Source organism: Podarcis melisellensis, assembly GCF_964234715.1.
Source record: "Podarcis melisellensis genome assembly, chromosome: Z".
NCBI classification, from domain to species: domain Eukaryota; kingdom Metazoa; phylum Chordata; class Lepidosauria; order Squamata; family Lacertidae; genus Podarcis; species Podarcis melisellensis.
In genome coordinates, this window is record NC_138547.1 from 30,152,648 (window position 1) to 30,179,615 (window position 26,968).

A 26,968-nucleotide genomic window follows, 5' to 3' on the forward strand; every position below is an offset into this window, starting at 1 on the left:
TAGTCTGTTAGGGCAACTAGGGCAGTGCCCTGCTAACCTCGGCATGACCTCAGCCAGACCCACTTGCTTATGGGACTGGCCATCAGCTTCATCCTGGAATCATCCTTGGCCATAGTCTGCATTCATATGACAGATTATTCATTTTCCTTGACATTTCCCTAGCTGTTATATTGGTCAAAAGTCCACAGTTCCATAACACAATAGTTATTGCAATGTGAGGGGGCCATTGCAAAATGTGAAAGAAGCACTAGCATTATAAGAGGGAAATTAACACAATATAACCCACATCTGCTTCCCTGCCTTCTTCCCTGCCAGTTTCAGTGGGCATCAGTGACTGCTGGTCTTTTCTCTTGGGTAACCAAATGCCTTGAGTTGACCCTGTTCCAAAAACGTTGCAGATGTGATTTAGCCACACATATTTCACATTGATCAGAAGCAAATTGCTGATGGATTAACATTTGTAAGTCTGGGTTTTTCCAGGTTTATTTATTTACACACCTCTGAGAGGGTATTTTTTTTATCACAATCTCCCCACGCCCTCAAAGCAAACCTTTGAGATTTGAGGATTTTATCAAGACCTTAATCAACTGCTTTCACCCAGAGGAGGTTCATCATGTGATTATCAGCACGCTTACTGACAGTTCAGGATTCTGCTGCAGAGAATAAATAAACAGCACGTGTAAAATGAAAGCTGCTTTGGATGTGTATCGGAATACATTGCACCGTGCCTTGTGAGTGACTGCACCATCCCTTGTTGTGACAAGCCATCACATAACACGCAATGATGAATGCCCCACCCATCATGAAATTGTATCATTATGTATTCTGTTTGTTAAGCACTTTTAATAGTGTTTTTTTTTGGTGGGGGGGGGATATGCCAGTCAAAATACTAAGGACATGATATTTATCTCCTTGCTTCATATGTACCTTTAACCATGCAGACTTACGGCCTGGGAACTTAGCAGTTAGTGTGGGTGCATTTGCCTTCCCAAGCAAGTTTATAGTCCTCATTGTTGGGGGGTGGGTGGGCAGGAATGAAGAACTGCAAGTAAATGGAGATTTCTCCTGAAATTGTAGAGCATACCTACACAAGAGGGAAGACCTCACCTGTTTCCTTGACACTACTTCATATAATATCTTCATCCCCTGAAGAAACAGAGAAAAGATCAATGTGTGTATAGTACTAGCCATGTCGCTGAAGAAAAAGAAAAGTTTGGTTTTCTAATGTTGGGCACCAGTGCTTTGACACATTGGTCAGTTGTTTTGTCCTATATTGTCAGTTGAACATATATTATTTGATTGTGATCAAATACTCCATGAAGCCCAAAGTGCAACTGTGTTCACCCCCTTTTTTATTCCATTGTCAAGGACAAGATTAAAGGCTGTTTGCCCCCTAGTCCAGTAGCAGTGATGGGTAAATATACCAGTACAGTACAGCAGAAGCTCTTTTGCTGGTCACCTGCAGGCATTTCTGAACAGGAACACAAGCAAGCCAACTTCCGTGGGGAACATTTACTGCCTAGTATCACCTATGATTCCATCTTGCTTGTTGGAAAGGGGGAAGCATATCATCTGCAGATCTATTCTGCAAAGATCCTGTGTGGGACTGGACTGAGGTCTAGAAAAAAGCTTTTGATATTAAAAGAATAGACGATACTGACTGAAATAAAACATAATGCTGCAAGTCGGATGTTAAAATATGCATTGTTGAAAAGTCAAAATTATTTGCTAAAAATATATATTTGATAAAAGTGGACGCTTATGAAATGCATAACCATTCCAATCTTAAGAGTAGTTTAGAAGAAGTTGGAATATCTGACCAATTGAAAATACTTTTCTAGAAGTTATTTCAAGAAACAAAACAATAGTATTAATATTATTATGATTTATATTTGGCATGTTTCAAGATAATCATATGCACCCAGGTCCTTGTTTATCTCTTATTTTTCATTGCTATAAAAACCATGATTTTCCTCCTTGCGTGGTTTTCAGTTTTATGATTTGTAAACAAAGCCTTGACTATTATTTGACAACAGTTGACCCATATTTGACCAGGCAGTTGACCACATTATCCAACTCTAATACTACCTGGTGCAAAAGTGCAAGGCATTTCATACATAACATGCTCATCAAAAAGCTGAAACTTTGCTGTTTGCCTGGCTGCCCTGAGCAGAACCAAAGATGGTTCATCTCGAACTGACAAGTTTGAGTTGAAAAGAGAGCATCAAGTTTAAAAGTATGATTGTAGTGAGCGTGCTTGGGGCTGTGTGGCTGTGCAAAGGAAGAACAGACATATGGAAGCAGCTTTCTCCAAGGTATCAGCGGGCACCGTTTGTGTGTCTCAGTGCGCCTGTTGGCATGGTTGGCAGCTCAGCTCCCCAAGAAAGGCATTGCTTTCAAACATGAGTAATTGATGAATTGTATGTAATATGCAAATGTGAATGCATAAATCTCCTGAATGACAGCTTAATTTATGTGAGCCTTTAAGAATGCAGGATTAGATTTTAATTAAATATCTTCAAAGGCACCCTGACTTACTCAGTGGTTTTTTGGTTTTTTTTTGCAGCTGCACTCTGCAAAGGGTTTGGGGTGGGATGGTGGGTCCTAATATCTACTTGCACGGTTTACTTTTTGCCCCTATGCAATCAGTGCAATCTGATGCACATTTACCCAGGAGGGTGTCCCAATAAGTTCAAAGGGGCCTACTCCCTGTGACTGCAGTCTGTGTTGCAGAACAAGAGAATGTGACTGAATAAGGTTGCACATCTATAGCCGCTGTAATTATTTCCTCCTAATAAGTTTATACGCTTTTGCAAATTAAGGTCGGCTAACAATACAAAAATTAATAGAATCCTAAACCTCAAACAACAACAGTAAACAACCTTCCCCATCCCCTGTGCTCATATTAAACAAGAAGCAGCAATCGGCAAAAAAAAGGACTCAGTTTCCAAAGCAGCACAAATAAGGCAGTATCCACTGTCAAAAGCTTTTCCGGATGGCCTTGTTTCTACCAACCAGCAAACATTAACAGCACCAGGCAAGCCTCCTGTTCCAAGATGCAGCACTTAATCAGAGCACCACCAAGTGATAGGTTCAATGCTTATTCTGATCCTTTCCTCCTCACTTCATGTGCCTGCCTTAAGATAAGACGTCCTAGTTTGTTAAACAATTTGTCCTTAATATCCAAACCAGGAAACTGTGGTTTAAGCATATCCTCCAAGCCAAGTTTGCAAGTCATGGTTTGGGCTAGGCAGCATTTAAACTATGATGTCTTAGGGTTCAGATGTTATAGGAAACAGTGGTTTAAAAAAAAAAATCAAAGGAGAAAGCCTTCTCTGCAGCTGGGCATGCAAAGGGAGAAGATAGGAAGGAGTGGTCAAACCTAATGGCTATTCTCTCACTTCAACAAACCAAAGTTTGTTGGACTAGGAATGCTATATCTGAAGTGAGCCACTTTGTGACAGCCTAGCTGAGTTGTTGGAAGAAAGATGGAGAAGCATGTGTAACACCCCAAGTGATTTGGAGGAAGGGTTGGATAAACAAGTTAGATACAACATGGTTATTTACACATATCACTCCTCCCATTTTAACTTCACAACAACCCTGTAAAGTAGGTTAGGCTGAGACCATGATTCCAAGTACTCAGTTTGGTATATTAAAATTAAATTTGACCCTAAAAGGACAATTAGCTCCTCCCATTAGACATACCCACAGAATATCTTGACCAATAAATTCTGTAACAGGCCAACAATTGACACACTCTGTGTATGCAGATCAGGCCAGATCAAAGACATTATTCATTATGTCCTGTGTTGCCCTTTTGAGTCCTATATTCATTTTTGAATTTCCTAAAAGGTCAATCATACGATTTCAGAATTAGATAGTTGGTGTCTGGTGTTGCCTATAGGGTAGCTTTGTATGTGCTAGCAGTGCCGACTCCCTAGGTTTTTTTTGTTTTTATTTTTAAACACATAATCTAAATGATCTGGAGAATTTTAAGACCTGATAATTTGCAGTTCCAAAAATTGGTATGTTTTAACTTACCTTTTGTCCTGCCAACCTAGCAGTTCGAAAGCACGTCAAAGTGCAAGTAGATAAATAGTCACCGCTCTGGCGGAAGGTAAACGGTGTTTCCGTGCACTGCTCTGGTTCGCCAGAAGCGGCTTAGTCATGCTGGCCACATGACCCGGAAGCTGTACGCCGGCTCCCTCAGCCAATAAAGTGAGATGAGCGGCCGCAACCCCAGAGTCGCTCACGACTGGACCTAATGGTCAGGGGCCCCTTTACCTTTACCTTTAACTTACCTTTTGATTGCCTTGTTTGTTTATTGCCATTTATATTATAACGGTCATTGGCCACTGGCAATAAAAATCTGACTGAATAGCCTGGGCAAAGGTAGGTTCACATGACTGAGTGGAGATTTGAGCCTTCACCACACGGGTCATAGTCCAAAACCTGTTGGATGCACCTAAAGGAGTTGCAACCTGTAGGTGCAATAGCCAGGATCATATCCCCTGTGTATGATGAGATTTACCAGTATATCCATTTTTTTGACCAAAAAGAGGAAGTTATATCTGTTTTTAGATTTCTACTTACTTACTTAATTACTTACTTACTTACTTACTTACCACCCTTCAACTGAGAATGACAGGTTGGTTTACAATATAAAAATACAAAAGTACATAACAATAACAATCAAAACAATACCCACCACACACAGTTTAAAAGGCCCTAGATTGTTTAATTAGCTAAAGGCCTCAGAGAAGAGGAATGTTTTTGCCTGGCGCCTAAAGATATGCAATGAAGGCACCAGGTGACCATCTGTAGGGAGAGTATTCCACAAACGGGGAGCAACTGCAGAAAAGGCCCATTATCATGTTGCTGCCCTCCAGACCTCTTGTGGAGGAGACACACGAAGAAGGACCTCAGATTATGATCACAGGGTCCAGGCTCGATCCTATGGGGAGAGGCAGCCCTTAAGTTATGGTGGTGAAAGCTTTGCTTTATACAGAATGTCTCAGAAATTGAGACGCACATTGAAGTGGATAGAGCACAGAGTGACTCATAAACAGATTCGCCTTTTCAAAAACAACAGCACACATACAGGGTGAATCTTGGAGCCCACGTACAAAACTAATAAATAATAGTGCAGCATGCATGTATTTCTTATTAGACTCTCCAGACACATGATGGGAGTTATATCTATTTGGCCATCGTAAAACTGTTGCCATAAAAACATGTTTATTGAGCACAAAACTTTAAAACAGGTTAAGGAAATCAGGCTTTCATTCAGTAATAGGCTGAAAATAGGCTTCAGACATGAAGGTATTAAACTTGTCCTGTTTGTGAAAGAACTTCTTTCATAAACTGTTTAGAATGGAGAGCATGGAGCCTGAAGACAAGCATACTGTATTTAAGACAGAACTCAAAATAACCTCTTCAGATAAAGAGAGAATGCATTCTGTCATTAGTGTTTACTTAAGGAAGAGCTATGCCTTCAGAACCAGGAAACCACAATGTGTATTAATGGAAAAGAAATCTAAAAATATATGACCAGCCTCCACACCCTCCTCATTGCCCACTTCGGTCCCTTTAATAGAATTGCAGGTTATATGTTAAGCGTTTTATATTCTTGCAAATGTGGTGTGTGGTAACCATAACGCATACATAATTCATAGGCCAAATGAACATGTGCCATTTTGCTAGTTTGTCTATGATTTACCTATGCATCAGCTGCTGCATCAGGAGAGCCAGAATGGAAAATAAGGTCTTTCCTTGCAGATCCGGAACTGCTCCACTGTTTATGGTGAATTCATTCTGGGGCTGGGCAGATTCTCAACATTGTAGTGCATATCTTCAGGATTTGCCACCAGATTCAATCCCCACAATTTTTTGCCAGATGTTGAGGGCAGTGGGAGCTATCCAGTGTTTCCACCAAATGCTGTTCCTCCATTGCCCTTCTCTTCCACACATGGTGTTGCCTGGTATCTTGGGCCTACTCTTTTTCCAGCAAGATTTTGATGCAATATTTCATAATGTTTGTATTTTGCTTTTTAATGGGGAAATAGATGAAAGGGTTACAAAACAGAGTTAGGGAGCCTGTGGTCCTCCAGCTGTTGTTGGTCTACAACTCTCATCATTATTGGCTATTGCTGACTGGAGCTGATGGGAGTTAGAGCCCACCAACATGTGGAAGGCCATTGGTCCTCCTATCCCAGGCAGAACTTCTGTACCATTAATTGTTTGCAGCACCCTTAACAAAAATTAGGAATATAAGAATGAATATAGTTCTCAAAACTGAAAAAAGTATTGCCGATTGAACCCTGCCCGGCTTTTGTTTCCCTCCTTTTCCTGAACAACTGCAAGAGTCAATTACAGCTGCTGCTTTTCCTACCTGGAATGAGGCCTGCTTATCTGTTTTCTCGTCATCCATTCCTGGCCCTAGCCACATCACATCGCCTTGGGCCAAGGCAGGAAATTGAGGAGATGAAGGTGGCTGGCAGCCTCAAGGAACAGTTCTGCTAGTGCCAGCGTAGTACCAAGTATTCTGTTCTTGTCTGAGATGATGGTCTTGATGATGCCTCAGGGATTCTGATCATCTTTAATTTTCTCTGCTAGCAGACATGGGTAACAAGAAGATGAAGGGAAAGGTAAGGCTAAACTTTAGGCAGAAAGTAGCAGGTGTCAAACATTGTGATGCGCACTTGAAAAGCAATGGGGGAAATGTATTTATTTACTTGTTACTGCTTACTCAGACTTCTTCCCATCTCTCCTCCCAGATCCCAACCCAGAAATTCTTCCAATACCTTTTAGGCTGCTGATGTAAGACATTGATGAAACAGTTGTGGCTTCTGTTATCTCTACCTCCCCTTTTTCCACCTTCCCTCCTTCCCATTCATGGTATGTATGTGGAAACTATAGATCTGCTTGCTTCAGGAAGTTGGGAAGAGTGCTGGGAGACAGAGGAAAGGGAAGAACTAGCAGGAGAAACTGCCTTGCCTCCCACCTTATCACCAACTGTAAAGTTATATGGTGAATTTTTGAGTTGCACCATATCTCTTAAAGGGCGTGGGTCCAGTTAGGAACAGAACAAGCTGCTAGTTGCTGGAAACCACAAGAGGGGAGAGTGCTCTTGTACTTGAATCCTGCTTGCTGGTTTCTCATAGGCATGTGATTGGCCACTGTGAGGACAGGATGCTGAACTGGATAAGCCATTGGCCTAATGTAGCAGACTCTTCTTATGTCCTTCTCTTCCTTGATTTTCTCTGTACCAGGGGTGATGATTTCTTTTTAGCCTGAGGGACATATTTCCTCATGGACCCTCTATGTACCAGATGTGGGTGAAGCCAAAGCTGGAAATGAATGGAGTTTGGAGGCAAAAGCCAGTGCAGCCACAGATGTGATTCTTCCTTTTGTGCAGTCCCAGCCTTGTAAAAGCTAGATGTATCTGCCTACACCTCTCTACATCCAGGCAAGCAAGTGGCCGTATCACTATTATTTAATAGAACACACCTCATGATCTTAGAGCCATCATGTAGCCAGGGCTCTCTTACCCATAGGCGCTAGGGGTGCAGGGCACCCAGACGCCGGGCTCTCAGGGGCGCCAGGCTGAGAGTCCGGGGTCTGAGAGTTGAGTCTGGGGAAGAGCACGCCCATCGGTCAGAGCACCATGGCGGGCTCTTATGCTGCGGATGGCTCTGCGCCGCAAGTTCAGGGGCGACCAAGCCATCGAGATGCTGAGGCAGCCGGCCGGCTCCATCCTCCTGCGTGCCTGGGACTGGGCAACCTGGGGGGAGGGGCGCCGGGCAGATCTTTGCACTCTGGCGCCGCATATGCTTAAGACAGCCCTGCATGTAGTTGATTCCCAATCCTTACTCTATGTCGCTGGCAAACCCTCCCGGCCCCACCTTGCATGTTTTTACTACTATTACTACTACTACTACTAGTAGTGCTGCTGCTGCTACTACTAATTAGTACTGTGGAAGGGTTGGAATGGCGGATTTCCTCTCAGCTCAAACATAAAAATAATACGATAATCCACAACAAACCTTTCAACAATCCAACCAATAGACGGTGCTCCATTAAGCTGAATGGGTCACTGTCCCACCAACCTCAATCTGTCCTCAGCCAGCCCCCACCTGCTTGGTTTCTTGCTTACAACCAGCTTCCTCCTCCTTGGTCTTAGTTTTGCCCTTGTAGGGAGTTTTGCCCTTGTAGGGAGAAAGATGAGGATGAAGCTAGAATGAGTTGACTCTGACTGTCATTGGCTATGGCTTCACCTGTTGTTGGACTCCAGACTAAGGTTACCAGACGTCCCCATTTCCCAGGGACAGTCCCCGGATTTACAAATCAGTCCCCTGACAAAATCCATCTATTTAGTAGGAAAATGAAAAGTGTCCCCGGATTCATTGAAAAAAATCTGGTAACCTTACTCCAAACCTTCTGCCTCACCAGTCCCAGTGGGCTCCACCATCCATCTCTGAATCCAGTGGTACAAATTTTTGAGGACAAAGCAAGTTCAGAGGGAATGTGAGAGTAGGCAAAGAAGGAGGAACAATTTCGTGCTGTAAAAATGTATATAGTTCACCCATTCAGTGGTCAGATGTGAAATTGGGCTCCCAACATCTACTATCAGGGGTCGAGCGTATTCTGTTCTTCTTAAATTGCAGTATCTTGTTGCAATTTTTTGAGTTTTGTTATCGAAGTCAGCATTCTGAGAACCTCAGGTTTCATTTGGTTTAAAAGCAAAAGACTGTAGCCCACAGGAGTGTGAGCAGTTTCTTTAAAAAGCATGAGCCACTTCCAGTATTTACCAAGCAGGGTTTTGAAGTGTGTTTGTGTGCTTTTCTGAAGCAGAAAGGATGGGGGGGGGGAGAAAATTGTAAGGTAATTTCTCCAGTTTTGCATATACAGGTTGTAGAATTAAGCATTTATTGACTTTTGCTTGTGTGTGTATGAAATTGAATTCATTGGTTTGTATCATCTTCTTCTTCTTCTTCACCATTATTAACAGTTTGTTCCAAAGGCTTCTGCATGACTTTCAGAGTGCTATCTCTGAGTAGTCTCTTAACTCTTTTCCAGGCAGCCTGCAACAATATTGTTAACAGCAGTTGAAATGTGGGATGTAAATCCTCTTAATAAATAAAACACACATACCCCTGAAATATTTAAAATGTGAATATTTTCACTCTTTGGTGAATCACATATGGCTGCAGCTGTTTGGGGATCTTTACACGAGAATGACTGTGCCTGCCTCATGTGGGGGTAACTTAAAATAACATTGATAATTACGTTCTTGGCACCACCATTGCCATTTGCATGCTCATGTTTTTTAGAAATGCTTCCCAATCCTACATGCCTCATTATTGGCTAGGGCCACCCTGGGAATGCAAGAGCTGTCAGTCAATCCCGAAGCATGTCATGCGTTGGCAAACTACATGTTGCAATTACACAGAAGCTGAGTGTTCCGAGGGCGCAGTTGCAGAGGGTTTGGGAACTCGATCAAAGCCTGGAGAATATTTCAGCAAAGCGGAAAAGCTTGTCTTCACTCTTCATGCCACCTTCTGATCATAAACGAAGGAGGCGATGGGAGGAAGGGGGAGCGAAGAGGAGAAGGTACTGCAGGCAGAAATAACAATTGCCTCATTTGCACTGGTGAGTCAAGGCTATATGCTGCGGTCATCACCAGTAAAGCACTAAAGAGTTAGTACCTTCCTATCACTCCAGATCTCCTGAAGTGGAAGTCTGTTACAATGGTACCTCGGTTTTCGAACGTCTCCATTGACGAATATTTCGGTTCTCAAATGCCGTAAACCTGGAAGTAAGTGCTTCCGTTTTCGAATGCGCCTCTGAAGTCGAACATGCCACACGGTTTTTGCTGAGTGCAAGGTTGTGAGGCCTAGCTGAGTTTTCGGTTTTTTTAATTTTTCAGAGCTCGAATGTTCTTCTGGAATGGATTACTTTTGAAAACTGAGGTACCACTGTATATGCTACGAGTTCATACATTAAGTTGCAATTCAGCAGGTGCTGGATTACTCAGAATGCTGCCTTCTGCAATGACTAGTTTTCCTAAGAAGAAAGGTTGCATGTTTTTAGCTTAGAGAAAAGTTGAGTAAGAGGTGAGGTGATAGACGTTTATAAAATAAAACATGGCATGGAGAAAGTACATAGAGAAAAGTTTATTTATTTATTTATTTATTTATTTAACTAACTAACTAACTAATTAACTAACTAACTAACGTATTACTTGCTTGTCACCTTAAAGTCTCCGAGTGACTTACAGTAATATACACACAATACCATAAGGGGGGGGGGGAGGGATGTGTCTTATAATATATTAATATATTACCAAACATAACATTTATGATGAAAACAACAACACTCACCATAGAAAATAATAGCAAACAAGATTAACTATACTCAGATAATAAAAAAAGAACATTCCCACCCACTAATTAGCAGATCAACAACTATTTCCCCACTTTAACCAAATTGAGATTGCTATAGCTATTTGTTGACACTTTCTAAGTGCTTTGTGGAAAGTCTGTGTTCTCCCCCCGCCCCCCGCCCTGTGACTTTCATGGAAACACAGCCTTTGACTGAAAGGGATTACATGCTGCTTTCAGCATATCAACAATTCCTCAATGGTCACATTCAATTAGTGAAAGGGAAACACCTGTATTTGTAGAGGAAGAGGCTTGTAGATTAGACTGTGCAGCCTTAAGTGGTAACATTAAAAACAGAGTGTGTTACTTATTTCCGGTACAGCAATGTGTGGTGCTGTTGGAGCTGAGTGTGTGTGCGTGTTTGTGTGTGTGTGTATTTGGATAACTGTTTTGCACGTGGACTTTCCATTACGCTTTGCTAATGGAAATCAATGGATAATCATTGCAGCTTTCTTGTGCTTTTATATAAAATATTGTTTGTGCATATGTAATGTTAGGAAAATCTGAGATGTCAACAGCTTTTTTAGCATAGTAGCTAAGAGAAAGAGGGATGAGAGAACATCCTGGTCTCTAACCTCAACTGACATATCAATTTACTTGCTAGCCTTAGACAAGTGGCTGTCTTTTACTCTTTGGGATAGTAATATTTGTGTTATTCTGCAAGGTTGTGATAGGTTTAACTGAGAAAATGGGTGTGGTTCAGATATAACATGCTTTCAAATCATGGTGTGTCAGGTCAGGAATGTGCTAGGTTCTCACACACATTCTTTAGTACAAATCATAGTTTACCCTTGCATCCACACTGGCAAACAACGCTTTGTCCTATTCCTGCAAGCCACAATCTGGGTTGAAGTGCGAGTGCAAAATGCACAGAGCACTGGTTTGGTGCAATGGCAAACTATGGTCTGCGCTAAACAGGAAATAATTCATTGGCTTGGTTCAGATATAGTGAGAAACCATGAAATTCCATTGGAAGAATGAGCCTTGGGCATGTGTGCATCTTTCTTTCGCACCTATGAGAAAACAAGCATTTGAAATCTGAACTTAAGGATTTGGTGCTTTGTTCAAAGTACACTTCGTGAGAAGAAGCCATAAATTTCAACCTAACTACAGGAAACAATGGTTAATTTGAAGTCAGAAGTGAACGTGCTTGATGTTCTTCATGAATGTGAGATCAGAGCGGGAATCTGACACGGAACACGCTGTGGCTCATTATCAAGGAGGAAAGGCATGGGGAGTAAATATCCAACACTAGCATTCTGGTTGCACAATGGAAGTTCACTAGCAGAATGGAATTCCCACCCTCTCTCCCCTGCAGCCCCTCCCCTGCATACCCTCAAAATCAGTTCCAAAAGGTTGGGAGAACCCACCGGAAAAGATTTTGGGGGAGCACAAGGGGAGAAGAAATGGAAGTGCCACTGCACCAGGGGAATTCTGCTAGTGCTGCTTTGAATACCACCCACGACTTCTCATCCCATCTGAACCAAGCCGCTGAATCTGCGTGTATGAGGTGAGAAACACATAAGCCTGAGGATAGCTCATGTAATGCTGAACTTTTGTTCAGCATTTGTCACATGTGTAACATACACCAAGGCGATGCCAAGTCTTAATAATATTTATATTAGTTGATGCTAAGTACTAATATGTCCCAGACAAACGAAGTGAGGTGGGTAGGCAGGAGTGAGAGGGCCTTTCAAGGGAGTGCTGTGGCTGAGAGCAGGCCTTGCATGCAGAAAATTCCATATTCAATACCTGAATACCCAAGTAGTACTGGGAAGAATTCCTGCCTCATATCCTGGAGAGCTACTGCCCGTAAGTGTCTATAGTTCTAAGCTAGGTGGACTGAGGGCTTGATTTTGTGAACGGCAGTTTCCAGTGGTTGAACGTGGCAACCTGCTTAAGAAATGGACATGCTGTAGAGGTGGCCCAGTGCCATCTTTCTGCCAGGTGAAGAACTTATTTTGTTCACCCTGGCCTTTAAAATAAATTGTGGGCTGCCACTCTTCGTTTTAAAAATACGTGCTTCAAGTACTTTTAAAGTAGTAGTAGTAGTAGTAATTTAAAAAAAAAAGTTTCACATTGTACTTTAATTGTTATGCTTGTTTTTTGTGACCTTACATTATGGAGTGGCTATATAATGTCTGTCTGTCTGTCTATTCATCCATAGGAGCCGATTGCTAGAGGTAGAGGTCATTTCACACACACACACACACATAAAAAATTTGAGGGGGCTGGGTCCCCCAAAGTTGGTGGGCATTGCCATTCAAATGGTTTGAGTGTGTCATGTGATCAATTATGCGGGGTTGGGCTTACCTGTGCCGCCATATTTTATTCAAGTTGGCTACCTCTATCTATCTATCATCTATCTATCTATCTATCATCTATCTATCTATCTATCTATCTATCTATCATCTATCTATCTATATCTATCTATCATCTATCATCTATCTATCTATCTATCTATCTATCATCTAATCTATCATCTATCTATCTATCTATCTATCTATCTATCTATCTATCTATCTACCTATCTATCATCTATCTATCTATCATCTATCTATCTATCTATCTATCTATCTATCATCTATCTATCTATCATCAATCTATCATCTATCTATCATCTATCTATCATCTATCATCTATCTATCTATCTATCTATCTATCTATCTATCATCTATCTATCTATCATCTATCTATCTATCATCTATCTATCTATCATCTATCATCTATCTATCTATCTATCTATCTATCTATCTATCTATCTATCTATCTATCATCTATCTATCATCTATCTATCTATCTATCTATCTATCTATCTATCTATCTATCTATCATCTATCTATCTATCATCTATCTATATCTATCTATCTATCTATCTATCTATCTATCTATCTATCTATCTATCTATCTATCTATCATCTATCTCTTGCCCTTTCTATTTTACATGACAGTCTTAAGGGTGGTGCTGTATTGCTGCTGCCCGACCCCCCGCACACTAACTGATGTGATGTTAGTTTTTAGGTAGTAAGTGAGAAAATGTTATTCTAAATGCTTTCCAAAAACCCTTATTTTTGTTGCTAGTTGCACATTCATAATTATCATTTTATCAAAGGAGAGCAAATTTCAAGGAAGTGGGGGTGGGGGAGGTTATTCTTGGCAAGAGGCCTAAGGTGAAAACCTGCTGCGTTTAATGTGTAAATTATAATGTGTGCAGTTATGAAGAGTAATTTTTGTGAAATGTTCACATAACCGTGAGATTCCTGAGGAAGCTGTCAGAGAGTCTGCAGTCTTCAAGGGCTAAGATTAATTGAAAAGCAGCTTGTAATACATCGCATATCTGAAGGCAAAATGAATAGTTTAACTTAAATAACAGCCACTAATCGTACAGAGGGAAAGGATTAGAATACAAAACAAATGGACCTTCTCTCAGAGGTTGACAAAAAGAGGATTCTTCAGCTCTTTACTGTGGAGGACCCCGAAATTGATTGATTTCCCTGTAAGTGAATGTAAATGAGACATAAGGCAAAAACTGTTACTCATTCTGACCCTTCCCTTGGTTTTCAAACTGAACTTGTCTGTGTGACCTTTTCAGATCTCAGGGACAAATGGTATATACTTAATATTTAAACAAGACATTTGAAGGAAAACATTTGTAGAAAGGTGGGTGGGAGGGATCTGTCCTGTAAATGTTTACTAATTCTCCTTTTACAATATAGACACACACTATATCAGTGTTAAGGAGCCTGGGACCTCCCAGATGTTGCTGGATTCCAACTCCTATCAGCCCCAGCCCAGTAATCCTTGCAGGGTACAGGCTCCTCATCCCTAGAATACATATGTGATTTGCTTCTCTGCTGTCCCAAACCATCCCAGTCCCACAAACTGATTAATGTTCTGGTTTGAGCTCAGTTTTACTAACTGCATACATTTCAAAAACATCTATTTGGCAAGGACAGTGGTTATATTCTGATCCCTGCCCATAGTAAATTGGGGTGTCTGTCTATCTATCTATCTATCTGTCTATCTATCTATCTATCTATCTATCTATCTATCTATCATCTATCTATCTATCTATCTCTATCATCTATCTATCTATCTATCATCTATCATCTATCTATCTATCTATCATCTATCTATCTATCTATCTATCTATCTATCTATCTATCTATCTATCTATCTATCATCTATCATCTATCTATCTATCTATCTATCATCTATCTATCTATCTATCTATATATCTATCTATATCTATCTATCTATCTATCTATCTATCTATCTATCTATCTATCTATCATCTATCTATCATCATCTATCATCTATCTATCTTGTTATCGGATTGGGTGTGTGTGTTTTGGATGATATATTAGGGTCTGTGATTTTGTATCTGCAAGATTGTTGTTTGTAGTAAAAGGGACAGCTAAAGTGGTCAAGCCCATCTCTCTCTTAAGTTAATGGCCCTAGTGGGGCCAGTAAGCACTCCATTTACATGTCTAAAGAGTTCCTCAAGAATAGATGTTTGCCATAGACACAACTGGTATAATGCTTTTTCAGGAGGCAGGGGGTAAGCGTCCTCCTCTCTTACCTGGCTGGATGCCATGCCATAGCATCCCAGGGGGTAGGAGAGTAATAGGCTGTGGAGCTAGTCTTTATTTTAGTCTTGTGTGAAGCTGGGAGTTGTAAAAGACAGAGAGGCTTAATTTTGCTCTCTGGGCTGAATCCAAAGCAATAGCTTTGGGGACTCCCCTAGAAATCTAATTGGGAAGCAAGATCTGTTGGGATGTTAATGCTATGAGCCCTTCCATCTTACATTCAGGTTGTATATATACTGTATGTGTAAATGAAACCATATACCCTGAAGACGCCATAGTCTTCAGTGACCTTCATTCCATGGAAACCAAATGCTGGGTAAGCACTGGCTGAAGTCTCTCACTAATTAGAGAGTGGGGTGTGCACAACAATATGCACGTGGGTATCTTTTTGCTAGAGTTTCTTGGCTGTTTGCAACTCTAGGTGGCTATGATAAGCTTTTGAAGCAACCAAACATATTTTTAATCCAAGGATGCACATGCAAATAATTATGTAAGGGAGGAGTTACTGATGATTGCTCAGGTTTCGCTTGCCTTATTCAACTTTAGCTGGCGGTCAACTATATTTATTGCCTGTGGCCGTAATACTATTGTGTTCATGTATTTCCGATGTCCGTGTTTTCTGTCCACTGAAGAGCTGTAGCCACAAACAATGTCATGGAGCAGAGATTTACTTGCGTGGATTTAAATGGTCTACTGCTGCAGCTCCTAAATGCTATATAACACCCTTGAAAGTTTCAGAGGTATCTTTCCTGTGATTCACACAGTCATGAATCAAAAGTATTCTGTTTTGTTTCCATTTCTCCCACCCAATCTGCTGTTGACCCAGAAACCTTCTCTGCTAGATTCATTGACAGTTGGCACTAGAGTAAGGTTACCAGATTTTTTTCAATGAATCCGGGGACACTTTTCAACTTCAATGGATTTTGTATGGGAACTGATTTGTAAATCCGGGGACTGCCCCCGGGAAACGAGGACATCTAGTAACCTTACACTAGAGTCCTGGCTGCCATTTTTCCTTACAGTAATGCATGTGAGTAATTCACATTCTCGTAAGGAAACTAAGAAGTCTAATTTACAAAGGTAAAATTACTTCCTTGCTCCACCCACCATGGGAAGGTGGACCTCAGAAGGTTGCCAGAAGGAATGTGGTTCCCAGCCTCTGAGATAGGCCTTTAATCGAAACCAGCAGGGCTCTCCTTATGTTAACTAAGGTGCTGTCAGCTGATATGAATGCCAGCTATGCAATCATGGCAACAGTAAGAAAGAAGTGAAGGTAAAGGAGAGGGTTGGCCCATCCCACTGTTTAAGTGATTAGTGTTTCCATTAATGGAGAACAACAGTGCCTTTTCACACGAGAGTCGCTCACACTCCTAGTTAGTCCATTCATTCTCCCAGACCTCTCATGAAAATAGTTTTCCTAAGTTACGTTCCAGCTTTGAGAATTTGCTGAAATTATTATTTATCGAGATGATTTATGAGCTTCCTAGGCCTCCTAACTTTTCTGTGGAAGTCTTTTTCTTTCTTTGTTTTCAAACAGCTCCTGGCATGCATACGTCAAAAGCAGCAGTTGCCCCCTTGGAAAAGGTCATATTTTCTGCTTGAAAATAGGCATTCAGTGTTGGATAATGACACTGCTGGATGAGCCGGTCTTTGGCGTAAAGATACTTCCTTTTAATTTCTGCGCTCAGGAACAGAAGTGCGTCGCTTGTGTTTGGCTTAGATGAAAGTGGATAGAACTAATTTTAGATTTCCAACCCCCCTCTTTGTTAGTTTTAACAACCTTTATTCTAATGGCTGGCCTGCTGAGCAGAGAATCAAAGCCCCTTCAAGGGGCAGGAAATCAATAACCAACAAGGAAAGTCTAAAGAAAATGAATGCATCCAGTGTGAGCAACTGACAGAGGAATTACTTTTTTTTTGGTATAAGAAGGGCAATAATAGAATGCACATACAAATATAATAGAAACATAAAAAAACACCAGGAAGGGGGGTTCGGAGAGACTGAGGCTCAAATATACCTAACTCCTATTTATACTTCAAAGCTCCTGGCACTTTTGTTTTTACATTTTAAATGGGATTTGAAGATGGGTTTCAGCCGAAATATTTGTGCCTGTAAAGTGCTTCTAAACTAGCTGTCTGTAATAGAAACATGTATTTAATGTTTCAAAGGGGGAGGAAAATCCTACCCTCTCAACTTCATGGATTAGGGTTGCCACTTTCACTATGTTATTGTTATTGTTATTATTACCACCACTACTACCTCCTAAATTTATAATCATTTAGCCAGGCTTTTGCAGGTGTGTGCTTCCAGTTTTAGTTCTTATCCCGCCCCCCGTGCCTGTTGCAGTTATATTTTCTTCCGTATACTGTTAGGCTGGTCTTGTATTATGTGTACTGCTTCGAGACTTTGGAGAAGAGGTGGTGTGGAAAGGATTCAAATAATATTAATTTTATAAAGTATGTAACATTTCTTAAGTATAGCACATGGTTTCAGATTGTAAACTGGGAGGCCTATCCCTGATGAAAAAGCCCAACTCCAATGGGCAAAGAAATTAGCGGTGGACATGTTTCCCCACATGTCCCAAGATGATCAATATAAACATTTGGAGTAGTTCTAGTAGTGGCCACCCCCATGGACCAAGGGCATGGCTCATGCTGGTGAGAAGTTGTGCCTTCAAGTGTAGTGGGCCTTAGGTATATGGGACCCCATCCTATTAGACATCAGCCTTTTAAGTTTCAGACACCAAGATAGGATCATAGAATTGTAGAGTTCCAGCACTATATATGCATTTTTCATGTTTCTGTTTCTGACGTGTTGATTTAAGTTTTAAATTTTCTAGTGTGTATGCTTTTTTTCTTACTGCAAGCTGCTTTGAGACACTTATGGTGGAAATCAGGTTGTAAGTTATATTAAACAAACAAATAAATTTCCTCTATTCAAATAGAGGAAATCAGGCAAACTCACAGGCACCAGTTCTTAAAGTGACATTGCCTTTATCCTTGCATTCATTCATAAAATGAATTTGAATTTGAATTTCTAGCTTGATTTTGAATTTCCAGCTTGGATAGAAACAATTTAGGAAAGGGAGGAGCCAAAAGGCTTGGATGTGTGAGGTCATAAGAAAGAACCAATGGGCACATCTAGTCTTGCATCCTATTTTGAAAGTGGCCAGCAGATGCGTATGGAAAGCCCACAAGCAGGTTTGGGTTTAAATCCTGCTGTTCTCCTGCCAGAGGGAGAGAGAAAGAGTTTGTTTTGGGGAATGGACAAACACACACTCACACACCTACCTTTGAGCCAGAGTGATTTAGTGGCTAGAGGAGCAGGGAGAGCTTGTTTGAAATCTCCACTCAGCCCATGAAGCTCGCTGGAAGATCTTTGGCCATATTCCATTATGTTGAGCGAGACCTAAACTGCAGCCTAATTTAGTGGGCTACTTCTCTGGTGCAAAATCAGAGGTTTTTGAAATAGTCCATTTGTTGGCAGAACCTATTCCCTGGTGTCCCTGATGTAAATGCTGAAGGTGCCCATATCCCAAAGGTCTGGAGCAGACATAACCAAAATAGTGGCCTCCAGATGTTGTTTCATTGCAAGTCACAGCACCAGCCAGCATGACCATTGTTCAGGGGTGATCAGAATAAGAGTTCAACATGTGGATGCCTCAACATTGGCTTCTTCTGGTCTATGGGGCCTACATTTCACCCCTTCTGAGCTTGCTGAGATGCCTCTTTAGAGGGGCATAATACTTTCTGCCCCACTTCAAAGACTAGATGGAAGTAAAGCATCAAGCTATGCATTGGCACACCCATTTTTGCCCAACTTCAGTCAGAGGCAATTAGGAGGAGAGCCATGTGTTTCCAAGACATTTAATAGCGCATTCCTATAGTGCTTTCAAACATATTTTAAAATGCCTTTCCCTCATAAATAATTTACTTAAGTTTTTTGAAAGGTTAGCACTTGCTATAAAGGACGCATCTGGCTGTAAGGGTGGTTTTATGGTTAGACATTAGATAAGGAAAAGTATGTTTGAATATTGGACATTGGGGTATTTCTCCACATTATGGCTATGTCTGGTTTTTTTAAAAAAAGTTCTGTTGAATCTACCAGGGCAGAAAAATAGAGCTATGACTCAGAGGCATGATAAGCCAACGAATGGTTCCGTTAACTTTTTTTATAGCAGCTTTGAATTCTCAGCAAAACTAAAAAGGTTTAACATATCAAAAGGGAGAAGACCTGTGTATAAGGTACACCAAATGAATTCTGTACTTACAGGAGTAGTACGACGCTCGTTATCTGATTGGCTTGAGGATATTTAATATTTAAAATATTGAGAGTGCAATTCTATGCATGCCATACATTCAGTGGGTCTCACTCCAAAGTAAGTGTGTTTAGGACTGCAATCTAAGCTTTGTTTCAAAAGAAGGAGATCCTGGAAAACAAATTGTCTTAACAATTTTGTATGATGTCGCATCAGGAGCTCTCTGGGGCATTGTAGTCAATTTTAAATAGCTTCACCAAACGTCTTCAATGCTCATTGGAGCATCGGAAAAGGGGAGCCCAGGCCAGACAGCAGCAGAAACAGCCTCAGTTGATGCAGCTCTGATCACTGAGGAGGATCATATATTCCACAGCAGGGTCACAAATATCAAGTTGCAGTGGTGGTTGGTGCCATTTGGGGCTTGTAAGGTGAAAGGCAGAGAGTCCAACAGAAGGTGGAACAAGAGCCAATGACAGGAGGGCTTCAGCCATTTCTTCCTCCCTGCTGAGTTCTACAAGGGGAAGCACTGAGACTAAAGAGAAGGAAGATGACTGTCAGTGGCTTTACCTGGCCTGCCTGTAAGTAAGAAGGTGGCAGACTATAACCAGACTGAGGTGGTTTGGGCAGTGCCAGTTGCTAATGGCGCTATAAAAACTGGGCTTGGAAGCTAGTTTTTGTGCAGGGCTGGCAAGTTAATCTCTTTCCACAGGTCATGCTGCTTGTAGGATTTCACTGCTGACTCCTTCTCCTCCTTCGGTCCACCCTCTGTCCTTTTTCCAGCTCACTTTGGTTACTCAGCTCCGCTGCATTCTCAGGCTGAGGCCTGACCACCACATCTATGTTTTTCTCTCATACTCCATCTTAGTCTAGTGGATCCTGTTGACATGGATGAGGACCAAGGGGCTGATGGTATTTGAGGTGGCTGAGGCTATATAGGAAAGTAGTCACCTTTGTTTGTTTGTTTGCTTGCTTGCTTAGGGTATGGGGAGTGAATTATTTATATGAATCTGTGAAGAAATGGAAATAATATGCCTGGCAAAAGGTTTAAATTAAATGAAGAACAAGCAGGACTGCAGTTGAAGTATTCATTATTGTTACTGAGTATTGCATTTATAGTTATTTATTTGTAATATTTATTCTAGTGAAGTAACAGTGCAATGCATTTAATAATTTCATATTAGGTGCCCTTTTGAGAATTAATCTTGTAATGCTGTTTCTTCAGATGGTTGTGACAATGTAAACTGTGCATGGTTTGTATGAATTATTAAAAATTAATGAAGGAAAAATTAAAAATAAAGAAAAAAGATTAATATAGCACTTAATAATAAAAAACCCTTTAAGCGGTTTACATAAAATTATATAAAATATTCATACAGATATAATCAATAGACCTAAAAAAAGAGCAGATTTAAGAAAACTAACACAATATAGATAAAACAAACCATTTAAAAAACTAATGTACATAATAAAATTACAGGTCTAAGTTGGTTTTCCTAAACCAGAAAGATTTTTAGCTGGAATCAGAAGCACTACAACCAAGGGAACTCGCTCTTATTAATAGGCTGGGAGTGTCAGAGAATAGATAATGCCACACAATCAGTTGAGAATAAATCAGAACCTGATAGTGATAATAGGATTCTAACTCTTACTGACATCCTCAAGCCTCCACCCAGGGCCGGCTCAACATGAGGCAAATTGATGTAACTGCCTCAGGTGGAATCCTCCGCTAGAGGCAGCTGCAACAGCTCCCTGGCTATTTCTTCTGAGCTCACTGGCACAAGACAGAGCTCAGTGTGCCATGGGGCCTGCCCTATATGCTGATAACAGACCTGTTGCCCTCAAGTGTGGTTGCCCTCAAGTGTGGATAGGTTTTAGTCAGGGGACTGATTTGTAAATCCGGGGACTGTCTCCGGGAAACGGGGGCGTCTGGTAACCTTAGGTTGGCAACACTATCACGTTACCTGAAATCCGATTAAACTGCACGTCAGGTCAGATACTTTGCCTTTTGCTTCAAGCAGCAAGGCTCTTAGGAGGGTCCTGCTCCACCTTTCCCTATGACCTGCCTCTTAGAAAATCTTGCTAGCTCTGACGTTTTGCCAAAGTGTTTATACCATAGTTCCTAAGTACTCATTGTGGATGCCCTTCTCATTTCTTAGGAGGAGAGGAGGTGCCTTTATAAAGGAAATGGGAATTGAGAGCACTGTGGGGTTGTCATCTGTAGAGATCAGGGGAACCTCAGGACTGGGAGTGACTTTGTCTGGCCCTTGGAATACACCTTGATGGTCTCCTTTCACCCCTACACACACATGTGCACACACGTTTTCACCTGGCTGGAATGTGTCCCTGTGTTCTGATAATGCTTCTTGCTTGTCTAGATGGAGGAGATAGGTATGTGCTGGTAGAAGGTAGCCTATTGGACAAAGGTAAAAATTATATTTGCTGTTCCGCCCACTTTTTCCTTTGGCTGCCCTTGCCATCAGCGCGAGAACCTCAAAAGGACTCATTCCACTTGAGAAAAGCGTGGATCAGGGCCAGTGAGAGGCGTGGCTTGCAGGGAGGGCATGATCTAGGGAGAGACATGAGGAAAGGCTTGGCACTGAATTTCTCTACTCCTGAGCTACATCAGCTGCCTATAGGCCTGTGGATCCTAGGCAGTTTGCCATTACAGTGGATCCTTGGTTCCAGAATGGCTTGGTTGGCAAACAAATTTTGCAAATGTTTTTCAGAAGCCGAACATCTGACACGGCTTCTGCTTGAGTGCAGGAATCTCCTGCTACCAATCGGAAGCTGTGCCTTGGTTTTCAAACAGTTTTGGGAGTCGAACGGACTCCTGGAATGGGTTAAGTTCGAGAACCAAGGTACCACAGTATATGTGCATACACACAAGCCAGGCTTGTGGTTGAAGAGTCTGTTGCCCCAACTGCACTATACATTTAAAGCGCTGTGATACTACTTTAAACAGTCATGGTTCTCCCCCCCCCCCCCAATAATCCTGGGAACTGTAGTTTGTTAAGGGTGCTGAGAGTTTATAGGAGTTCCCTGCTCCCTTCACAGAGCTGCAATTCACTATCAGTTTTCCCATTGAGCTCTGGGAATTGTAGCTGACTGAGGAAAATGGCAGGAGTCTCCTAACAACTCACAACACCCTTAGCTAACTACAGTGCCCAGGATTCTTTGAGGGAAGCCATGTCAATTTAAAACTGATACTCCTTTAAATGCACAGTGCAGATTGGGCCTGTATTTGTGTGTACGCACACCTGCTTCCTGCCACCCAAAGAAGATTGCAAGATTGATGATTGTGCGAACTGGCTCCAAAGCTGTGGGTGAAGCCTCAGTGGTATGCAGCTAAGCACCATGTCATTATACCATTGGTCATCCCTCAACAGTAATTCACTTTAGTCTGTTAAAGTCAAGAGGAGACAGCGGCCTGGCGTTCCCACAAGATGTGGTAAGGAGAGAGTCCGAGCATTAGCGTGAAGACCTATTTTATGAGGGTTGCTATGGTGACCAGGTTCTAGTTATCTGCTTAAACAACTTCATGTATGATTAATGTTAATTACCCATTTTGCATGGTTGACTCCCCACCCCCACCCCGCTGCTGAATTGGCCTGCTGTTGCCTTTGATCTGGTTAGTAATACAATGTGGTTCAATAGTTAGACAAGTGATCAGTTTGCCAATGCTGAGAGGAGACAGAATCGGGTTGCAGAGAGGTCATAGTTTCTTTATCTTCCTAAACACTCAGAAGGTCACGTAGAGTTTAACTGCATTTGGTAGGGTGGAAATGTGCGCAGTAAGGCCCAAGTGAAGAGAATAATGTTCTGAGGTCAAAATGCAGATAAAGAACTTGTAGAATGAGGAGTAATGTGTGTGTGCATGTACATGTGTACTCCTTTTGCAGGGATAAAGCTCCAAAGAATATTTCAAATGCTCATTGCGTCACATCCTCTTCCTTGCATTCCATTTGGATATACTTATGAACCAAACCTATTGAAACTGGCCTCCAATGGTCGCTAAATTTGAACTGTAGGTCTCTTTGTTCTTTGAGCCCCGGCTCTCAGATTGAGCTATCATCATTCATGTGAACAGGAATTTCTGGATTTTCAAATTTGAGAATCAATGAAAAGTAATTTATGGGAGTAAATACTTTCCTGCTTGGGTCAAAGAAATCAAGTCAATGGAAAAGTATTTGAATACACTGCACTTAATTAATTTATGGACTTTGCTGCTGTAAGTTGATAGGTCACATCCACAATATTCATTTAAATCATATTTACACCAGTTTAGCAATCATGGCTTCCCTCAAGGAATCATGGGAACTGTGGTTTCACCCTCACAGAGCTACAGATCCTAGCATCCTTAACAAATTACAGTTCCTAGGGGAGTCATATGGCCATGTCGCTTAAATATGATTTAAATGTGCAGTGTGAGTAATTCATGAACAGGGCTTCTCCCTGAGATGTATTTCCCTCCCCAGATGTAATATGGAGATGATCATTGTGGATTTTCTTATAGAGTTTACGGACAATCTCTCTGCTAATTATGAGAAACATTTTGAATATTTTTGGGGTGGGATGGGGAAGTGCTTTATAAGCAATTGTTGTAAAGCAGGCATAGGCAAACTCGGCCCTCCAGATCTTTTGGGACTACAATTCCCATCATCTGTGACCACTAGGGATGATGGGAGTTGTAGTCCCAAAACATCTTGAGGGCCGAGTTTGCCTATGCCTGTTGTAAAGCAGCACACACCTGCCTCTTAAGAAATTACCTTGATACCCTGCAAATGCCTGAGAGGAAGAGAAGGATCCTACGGCTCAATCAATACCCTGGTTGAGATGAATGAATTGTATATAAGCTAATGGAAACACCACCTGAAGCTGTCTTAGAGATTTTTGCTTAAGTGTGTTGTGGACTTGACGGTGTCTGATGTGCGAGAATTTGCCAAACCAAACAATCATAGGAAACTGCCTTATGTTGAATCAGACCACTGGTTACTCTATCTCACTATTGTCTACACTGACTGATTGCAGCTTTCCTGGGTTTCAGGCCTGGGTCTCTCCCAGCCCTACCTGGAGCTGCTGGGGATTGAAGATGGGACCTTCTACACGTAAAACAGAAGCTCAGCACTGGGCTACGACCCTTCCTCTTATAAAAGGTTCCTGCGATCAACAAGTAATTTACTAATCAGAGTCCCTAGGATAGAGGATAGGGTGGAAACCTGCCCAAATCAGTAGAGATTGCCAAATTGTCTGGCATTAATTCATAAGTAGCAGGTGTCAAAAATGAGGTAGCTACCAGTATTTTTTATTTTTTTTAACTTAACGGAAAATATATTGGCTCCCTCATTTATCACCTTTTGTAGCAAACATACTTTGGAATGTGTCATATCTCATTGACATCCAGAGATTCAATGCTTTCCCTTCTCATCTAGATAACTGCCAAGCCCACAAAGTTTATAGGGAGGCTGCTGAGTTAATGTTGCTGGGTGATAATCCACTTCAGTTTCAGAAACATGAAGTACTGCTGAGATATATTTCCAGTAGGTTTATTCTCAGCACTCAGGGGGATAGGATACTATTTCAGTTTCTCTAATGAAGGCCAGAAAATGAAAGGCAGAGCATCAGGTTAAATTATGCCTAAATGAAGGGCTAGACCCCCAGAGGAAATCAAGCTTCCGCGGGACAGTATCCCTCCATTAATCCTACAAAATGCTACATCTAATGTTAATTCTTTAAAGCTGAACTGTTGAAAGATCTGCAGATCCACCTAGTGCTTTAACAGTGATCATTTCAGCATTAACATTTCATGCTCATAGGCAGTTTTTGCTACTCAAGCAGTTGCATTGGTGCAATTTAATAGTATGCATCATGCACAATGCAAGTGGTTGGCCTGGCAGGACGTGAGCCTTGATGTGTTTTGTATATACTATCACTTTGCTACCCCTTTCCCTTTGTGGTCCATTGGCAGTATGTTGCCATTGGGATGCAATCCTTTCCAGTATCTAATAATGACAACTTCATTGCTGAAGATCTCTCCTACTAAGGTAGGTATATGATGTTGCCTCAGCAAATGACTGAAGCTGTGTCCTGCTGAGGTAGAAAGATGTTGTTCCAGCAGGGAGCTGAAGCAACTGAAACATTGTGGGCTAACGTGACCTGTACTGTGACTGGCTCTACTGCTCTAAAGGAGCTAGTTGGGTTGTTAAAAGACAGTTAACCCAGTTAATTTCTGTTGCACCAGGAATGAGTTGTGTGCTCCTTCTCCCTGTTGTATCTCTTGTACACCTTAATTTAACACGTCCTGATTTCCTAATCCACAGTTTCTCATGATGTCCAAATCAGCTGCAATCTCTATGAACCAGGATACCAAATTATAGTTTGATTCTGGCCTGGTTTGTAGGGGATGCTAAATTTTGGTTTTCGATGTCACAGGAAACTATGAATTAAAAGATTAAAAAGATGGCTCACAAGGGGAGGAGAGAGAGTATGGACACATGATTTATACAAAGTCCAACAAATCATTACTTCTGAACTTGACCCCATGTGGAGGGGGACACATGTGCTTACTCTGTTGTCACAGTTGAAGTCGGTTTATGATCTGACCCATTGTCTTTGAGCCTACTCCTCCCTCCCTAGAAAGAAAGATGAAATATTATTTTATATTGCTGAGCATAAATAATCTAGTAATTAAGCAAAACACACACACAAGCAACCTTAATAACCACTAGCAAGCAATCACCATTCAATTAAAGAATAATTACATGGCTATTTGTACCCTGCAAAACAAGGCATTACTAAAATCAGTAACACAATCAATATTTTCACTGCAACAGGATGTGGTAGTGATGGACCTTTCAACCTGTGCTGATTAAATTGCCATCAGATTGTTTCCTAGTTAAATCCCCACATGTTTATTTGTCTTGATTAATATGTAAATTTACATCTGATTCTAGTAACTTTAAAAGTAGAGCCTTGGCCTCCATCAGGAAGGCTATGTTTTCAGCCATTTGCATACAAACTGCTTCTAAAAGTTTGTCTTTAAGTTTGCAAAAACAGCAGTTTTAGACTATCACATGACAGTATATTCTCGTATCATTTTGGCCACATTGGACTTTCCGTGAAGTTCACTTTCCCCTCCTGTAAGGTATATGCCTACATGGCTCAATTTCACACTAAACCATGGTTTGTGCAGCCATATTTTTAGAACCTAAAACCATACTATTGGCTTCCAAATGTACTAGCATTTTTGACACAGTTTTGACGTGCTTGTGAAGTTTCTATTTCTTCTTTATTTGTGCTGCTCAGCAAGCCATAATATAGAGCTGCTTATTCACTTCAGTCTTCTCTGGGGTTCATGTGGTTTCTGCAGAGGTGGAGCTACTATGGTTTGTCAATTCACCCACTGCACCAAACCATGGTTTGCACTCCTTCAAAGCATGGTTTCCCATTTTGTTTCACTGGTCAATTGTAAGTCATGTTTCAGATCAATCTCTTCCTTAGCCATGGCTTGCACTGATGGTTGAAGTGAGCTCCTGTAAATCCAGAGGGGTAGGACCTGTTACTGGCACCTTTTCTCCCCCACTCATAGTGCTTAACTGTTTGCTCCCTCTCACACAGAAGTGGATGGTAGAACATAGATGTCATATACAGCAGTGTGCATAGGGTACCGTAATGGGGTA

The 26,968-nt window shown here is 41.4% G+C and overlaps 1 protein-coding gene across 10 annotated transcripts in view; it reads left to right on the forward strand.

Annotated features, from left to right (window-relative positions):
- DACH2 (dachshund family transcription factor 2) overlaps positions 1 to 26,968 on the forward strand; it is a 326,026-nt gene that overhangs the window by 143,277 nt on the left and 155,781 nt on the right. The window contains exon 1 of one of the 10 annotated variants that reach the window (XM_081897387.1): positions 22,530 to 22,740. The exons of the other annotated variants lie outside the window; for them this stretch is intronic. Within the exon in view, the coding sequence (XP_081753513.1) occupies positions 22,736 to 22,740 (5 nt within the window). The 5' untranslated portion in view covers positions 22,530 to 22,735. Of the gene's footprint in view, positions 1 to 22,529; positions 22,741 to 26,968 lie in introns of those variants that run through there. 10 annotated transcript variants of the gene reach the window in all.